General features: G+C 34.9%; 1 protein-coding gene across 1 annotated transcript in view; it reads left to right on the forward strand.

Moving 5' to 3' along the window:
- UBR3 (ubiquitin protein ligase E3 component n-recognin 3 (putative)) overlaps positions 1-7,019 on the forward strand; it is a gene marked incomplete at its 5' end in the record, with an annotated part of 276,638 nt that overhangs the window by 49,377 nt on the left and 220,242 nt on the right. Inside the window, 3 exons of the mRNA XM_011945970.1 lie at positions 1,587-1,745; positions 2,939-3,082; positions 3,980-4,029. Coding sequence (XP_011801360.1) covers positions 1,587-1,745; positions 2,939-3,082; positions 3,980-4,029 — 353 coding nt within the window. The remainder of the gene's footprint in view (positions 1-1,586; positions 1,746-2,938; positions 3,083-3,979; positions 4,030-7,019) is intronic.

Genomic DNA, 7,019 nt, shown 5'->3' on the forward strand with positions numbered 1-7,019 from the left:
CTCTTATTGCCCAGGCTGGAGTGCAGTGGTACGATGTCAGCTCACCGCAACCTCCGCCTCCCGGGTTGAAGTGCTTCTCCTGCCTCAGCCTCCCTAATAGCTGGGATTACAGGCGCCTGCCAGCATGCCTGGCTAATTTTTTGTATTTTTAGTAGAGATGGAGTTTTACCATGTTGGCCAAGCTGGTCTCACAAGGTGATCCACCGCCTTGGCCTCCCAAAGTGCTCGGATTACAGGCGTGAGCTACCATGCCCAGCCAGAATTCAGCTTTTTTTTGTGTAGAAATTACTGTTTAAAATTAAAGAAATTAAAGAAAAGACTTGCAATAACCAATCCAAGGTAATGAAAGCTCAGTGATCTTGTGGTTTCCCAATTTCTTTCAATTCTGTTTCTCATTCATCCTATAATCCTTATATCTGTATTAGAATTTGTTTCAGAGCCCTTGAAAACCTAGAGCGAACAGTAATTAAACATCTGCTGTCTTACTATATAAGTCACTGGGGAGAATATAAAGTTGGATAATATATGACATTAGCTTTACACTGAGAAAGTAGGTTTTGAGATTCTGAATAAATGTTGAATGAAATGGACATCCCCTTTCCTGGGCACACAGGTTCTCCATTACCTCTTTTATAGATGTGGTTTTATTCATTTGTTTGTTTTTGTTTTAAAAACAATTATGGTGAAGCTATAAATCTCTTTATTCATTTCCTTCCTTTTAGACCTCGGCTTCTGTAAAACCTGTCTATATTTTTCATCTTTAATATTCTTTTTCAGTTGTTGTCCAAGCTTCTTTTCTTTCTTTCCATCTCTATTTGCCTGTTTTTTGTTTTTAATAGTTATTCACGTTTATGAAAAGTTATCTTTCATTTTAGTTGCTTTGTTCTTCAGCTAACATGTATCTGTATTTTTGGAATATTATAGGGGATAGGTTATTTGTTATACAGGTTTAAATTTGACATAATTTTGTCCTAATAGTCTTATACTACTCTCAATGTATTTGAATTATATCTTGTTTAATTTTAGGATGTGATCTAAACTTTTTCTTAAATATTATCTTTTTTTGAAATGATCTTGTGATGACATTTATATATGTGGAAGTATAGGGCCCACAGATCAAATGCTGCTAATTTTTTTTTTGTTTTTGAGACAGGGTATCACTCTGTCGCCCAAGGTGGAGTACAGTGGCATGATCTCGGTTCACTGCAACCTTCACCTCCAGACTTAAGCCATTCTCTTGCCTCAGACTCCTGAGTAGCTGGGACTACAGGCGTGCACCACCACACTTGGCTAATTTTTTGTGTTCAGATTCTTCTTACACAGATTAAGTGCTTCATACCTTAGGAGGTCATCTGTGTTTTTCCATCTACTTTTTTCCAAAGGACTGAATTCCTGAACAAGTCTACCCTTGCTTGGCTAGGTGCTGGGCAGATACCAATTTTCTAAACAGAGTTCTTGTATTGACTTTTTTGATTATAAAATACTATAATTTAAGCCATTGTAATTTAAAAAGAATACTGTTACTTTTAGTAAGATATTTTAAAGAAAATTACCCTTATATGATTTTTTTTCTTTTTTTATTTTAGCAGCTGATGGACCATCAGAAAAGGACCTTAACAAGGTCCTTCAACTTTTGGAACCTCAGATTTCCTTTTTAGAAGACTTAACTAAAATGGGAGGAGCAATGCGGTCTGTTCTTACTCAGGTTTTGACAAACCAACAAAACTACAAAGATCTGACTTCTGGTGAGTAAAATGTTAGAAGAAATTTATAGTTTACATATATTACTATAATGATAAGAAATTGAGTCTTTTAGAACTTAAAGGTAAATTGTAGAATTTTCATAGAATGCTAAAGCTAGAAGTTATTTAGAGAACTTCTTGTTTTATGGATGAGGAAATTGAGCCCTAGAAAAATGAAATGGCCTGTTTAAACCTCACTATTAATTTATATTGGAGTTGGTACTAGAACCCAGGTCTCCTAACTTTTGGTGTGACGTAAGATAATTATGCTCTACCTCTCTTTTTTTTTTTTTTTTTTTTGAGACGGAGTCTTGCTCTGTCGCCCAGGCTGGAGTGCAGTGGCATGATCTCGGCCCACTGCAACCTCTGCCTCCCAGGTTCAAGCAATTCTCTTGCCTCAGCCTCCCGAGTAGCTGGGATTACAGGTACCCGCCATCACACTGAGCTAATTTTTGTATTTTTTTAGAGACAGGGTTTTACCACGTTGGCCAGGCTGGTCTTGAGTCCTGACCTCAGGTGATCTGCCTGCCTTGGCCTCCCAAAGTGCTGGGATCACAGGTGTGAGCCACCATGCCCAGCCCTACCTCTCTTTCTTTAAACAAAAGGCTACTAAGTGATCCCCTTTCTTTAACAGTAACAACCATCATGTCTATGTTTTCACTTTTGATATTTTAAGTTTTTGGGTTATATGGCCTAGGATTTTCTAATACACAGTTTTAAGTTCCAAAACTTCGAATTGTTGAATGGTATATTGTTATACATAACATTTCATACGCCCTTCCCAAGCACTCTGCTTTGGATAACTGCATGCTTGGTATTACAAGAGCACAGACTGTCAAACCAAATGTGAATTCTGCTACATAATTATTATCTACCATATTAACTTTCTGACTTTCTTTAATTTTCAGGTTCCTTGAAAGCTAGGATCATGTCTTATTAATTTTTGTGCCCCACATTCCCTTGGATATTTTAGATGCTCACCTACTTTGTAGATTTTGTTATTTGACTGTGGATTCTGGGATTGTTAGTGCTAAACATAAGCACAAAAATGTTATCTGAAGCTATCTTATATTATTCATTCTAGGACTCCCACTCCATTAGAATATTCACCTATTTATAGATATTAGTTAATGAAAAGACCATACTGAGATTTTGAATAGAATATTTTTTTCTGATTTGAAGTTTGTTTTCATTAGGTCTTGGAGAAAATGCTTGTGTAAAGAAAAGTCATGAAAAGTACCTTATAGCTTTAAAGAGCTCTGGACTTACATATCCTGAGGATAAGCTTGTATATGGTGTGCAGGAGCCATCTGCTGGTACTAGTTCTCTGGCAGTTCAAGGTTTGTCTAAATATTTAATTTGAATAGTAGTAACATTTCTGTGTTAAAAGCGAAAAAACCTCTCAAACTTTACTCATTATTGAAAAAAATTATTTTGAGCTAAAACAGTAGTAGTCTTTTTAAGAAAAGTAATACAAGTAGTAAAAATTTAGAGGCAAAAAAGAATAGATTGACCAAAGAAGAGAATGCATTTTTCTTAAATGGAATTTGATTAACTTATTAAGGTTCTGGTTCTAACTCATGAAAAATGTACAGTTGCTATTCAAGAGTAGCCCAGAACTTTACTCCCTCAATATTTTAGTAAACTATGGTTTAAAACTAAAAAGAGATCCTTCTGAAACACCATTTGTAATCACTGTATTGAATCTTAGTTTTCAGTGGATCATTCCTATTGAAGTATCAACCTATTTGGTCCAAATTTATTTAAGATAAATGTTGGAGGCTGGGTACGGAGGCTCATGCCTATAATCCCAGCAGTTTGGGGGGCCGAAGTGGGTGGATCACCTGAGGTCGGGAGTTTTGAGACTAGCCTGGCGAACATGGTGAAACCCTGTCTTTACTAAAATACAAAAATCAGCTGGGCATGGTGGCAGGCGCCTGTAAACCCAGCTGCTTGGGAAGCTGAGGCAGGAGAATCGCCTGAATCTGAGAAGTGGAGATTGCAGTGAGGTGAGATTGCGCCACTGCACTCCAGCCTGGGAGACAGAGCGAGACTCCCGTCTCAAAAAAAAAAAAAAAAAAAAGATAAATGTTGGACTTTGCTAAGATAACTGTTAGAATGAAGTGTCCTAACATAACAAAACTTGGCTTTTTGATATTTGTATTTCTCAGAATAATTCGAAAATAAAGCAATATGTAGCAACTATGAAGGACAACTATTTTTCTTCTCCTCCCAAGGTTTTGTAGGTGCAACAGGAACTTTGGGACAAGTAGATTCTTCAGATGAGGTGAGATTTAAAGTTCAAAACTTTTTAAAAAGTATAATTTTATACTTTTTAAATACTTTTTTATAAATTTACTTTTTTATAGTTCTAAAACTATATAGATGTGTAAGCATTATGTAGTTTAAGTTTTTAATTCTATAGACAAGGACACTGAAGCCGAGAATGGCTTCCGGGAAGCCTAGATCACACAATTACTTAGTAACAGAACAAGGTCTGTAACTAGATTTTTACTTCTTGTTTATAATTCATTTTTCTTTTTCACAGTTTAAAAGTGGGTAAAAAGAGGTAGAGATTTCTCCTCAGAAGCTATCCCCAAATTTACCCATATAGTTTTCATATGTACAATGAAATTATTTTTGAAAATTTTGCTAAGTTTAAGATAATTTATTAAAAGACTATGAAATGAAACTGTTTTTCTAATCTCATAATAAAGTTACATTTTGCTTGTCAAGGATTTTTTTTTAACTATGTGCTGGGAAAAAGACCATCGATTTGAAATTTCAATTTTTACAGTTTTTATTAATAATATGAATAATAAATCATTATTATATTTCTATATTTTATTACATAATTTATAAGAGAAGAATTGCTGTTACATATATTTGCTTATAATCTTGTTGCTTATACAATTTAAATTTTATATTTCTAATACATTTAATTATTAAAATCTAAAAAATAAAATTACATTTGAACATATATACCTTTTTTCTTTTGGAAATTCATTTTGAGTTGATAATATAATGTGAACTAAGCCAAATACACTCCTTTTAAAGGGATGGTTTCTGTTATGGAAGTCTTGTAATTGATTTAATACCATAAAATTTAAATTTTACAGTTTTTCCCCTCTAAAGAGGCTTTCACAAAATGTTACATTTTGTGGAGTCTCATTTTGGGTAATTTTCAAGAATTTTCATCAGATTGGAGAGGCAGTTTATTATGCTGTGTAGGAGTTTGACTCTGGAATTAGACTGCCTGGGTTTGAATTGTGGCTCCTTTACCTTTATCTATTAGTAGTGTGACCTTGGGCGAGTGTCTTAACTTCTTCATGTCTAAATTTCCTTCTCTGTGAAATGGAGATAATAATAGTACTTATTTCATGAGAATATTATGAGGATTGAATGAGTTAATATATGTAAGCACTTAGAGCCCTGGTGTCCAGCATATTATAAACACTAGATGTGTGTTAAAGAAATAAAATAGAGTCATTAAAAAAACTTATGTAAATGGTTAGCTTATAAATTTTGCTTTTGTTTTGTAACAAAATAACTTCTGAGAATCATATTGTTATATTGACAAATGGGAAAAACTTTCTGATGTTTAAAATAGACTTTCAAAAAACATGTAAACATTATTATTTTAACTAAACTGTAATAATACCATTTTGAAGATAGGGGAGGGGAATGGTGGGAGTAAGAATGCTAATTCTTCGTATGCCAAAGAAGGAAGTAATTGATAATAGACATGTAGTTTGAAACTGCTTTTCTGCTTTAAGGGCATTTTGTGGGGAGGTGAAATGGCCTTTTATTAAAAGGCAAGTTCTTGGATTAGGAGTTGAATATGAATGGATGAATGAATGGGCACTTCTTTAGCTAAAGCCACCTGGGCAGGAGTCTTATATCTGTAGCCAGTAGGAACTTTAGACAGCTGTTGCGTAATGAAATGGTTTGGTCATTGTTCAGAGCACTTTGTTAAAATAAGCATCTTGACTTGATTTAGAACAACAAAAATCTGTGGTCTTAAGTTTATACTTATGTGGTAGGTTAGAACCGTCATATTATTGTAGCATGTCTAGCATTACGTATCCAACAGGCTTGCCAACAATTTTACTTTATTTTCATGAATTGAATTTTATTTCTGGATATGTAAAAAGCTGATCTTCAACATAGATGCTTTCTCCTCTGTCTAGGAAAGAAGTAACATTCATTTTTATCTTGGCCTAAACTTTCCAGATTAGCATTTGGATTTCCCGTGGAGACTTCCATTGTACACAACTGCATTACAACAACATTGTATTTTATGGTTGGGTGCTAGAAGGACATCCTTGTGTGTGTGTGTGTGTGTGTGTGTGCACGTGTGTGTATTGAGGGGCTTTTGAATCTCTTCTAGAAGTAATTTCTAGGATGATATCAGATAATTTGAAATATTACCACTTTTTTGTTCATTACTGTTGCTTCTAATCTGTCCTTTTTAGGTCCTCAGTTCTGTTTCCCACCTCCATCCTCAAGCAGGCCCCAGTGGGGTCTGTTGTTTCTCCCTTTGTGTCCATATTTTCTCATCATTTATCTCTCACTTAAAGTGAGAATATATGGTACTTGGTTTTCTGTTCTTACATTAGTTGGCTAAGGATGATGACCTCCTGCTTCATCCATGTTCATTCCTCTTAGATTCTGTTTCAGCAACTTCTGTGTATAGTATGCTTTATGTAACCATTTGTTCCTTAATTATGATCATGTCTCTGTGTGAATATCATGGTAAATACTTTTTGATATTAACAACTTTAAAATACTTTATTTCATTCCCTAGTCTCTCATAATGCATTGTTTTTGTTATAGCTGAGAAGATTTACTTTTAAAGCATGTGATGTATATTTGATACATTTGAGTAGTTTAGACTCTTTGACCTTTATTTATTTGTTTATTTTTTTGAGATAGAGTCTTGCTACGTTGCCCAGGCTGGAGTGCAGTGGCATGATCTTGGCTCACTGCAACCTCTGCCTCCTGGGTTCAAGTGATTCTCCTGCCTCAGCCTCCTGAGTAGCTGGAAATACAGGTGTCCTCCACCACTCCTGGCTAATTGTTTTTGTATTTTTAGTAGAGATGGGGTTTCACCATGTTGGCCGGGCTGGTCTTGAACGCCTGACCTCAAGTGATCTGCCTGCCTGGGCCTCCCAAAGTGCTGGGATTATAGGCGGGAGCCACCGTGTCCAGCCTCTTTGACTTTTAAATCATACATTTATTAAACTTTTCATTTATTGATTTTTTTTTTTTTTTTGA

The sequence above is a fragment of the Colobus angolensis genome, unplaced genomic scaffold (assembly GCF_000951035.1).
Source record: "Colobus angolensis palliatus isolate OR3802 unplaced genomic scaffold, Cang.pa_1.0 Scaffold247, whole genome shotgun sequence".
Taxonomy (NCBI): domain Eukaryota; kingdom Metazoa; phylum Chordata; class Mammalia; order Primates; family Cercopithecidae; genus Colobus; species Colobus angolensis.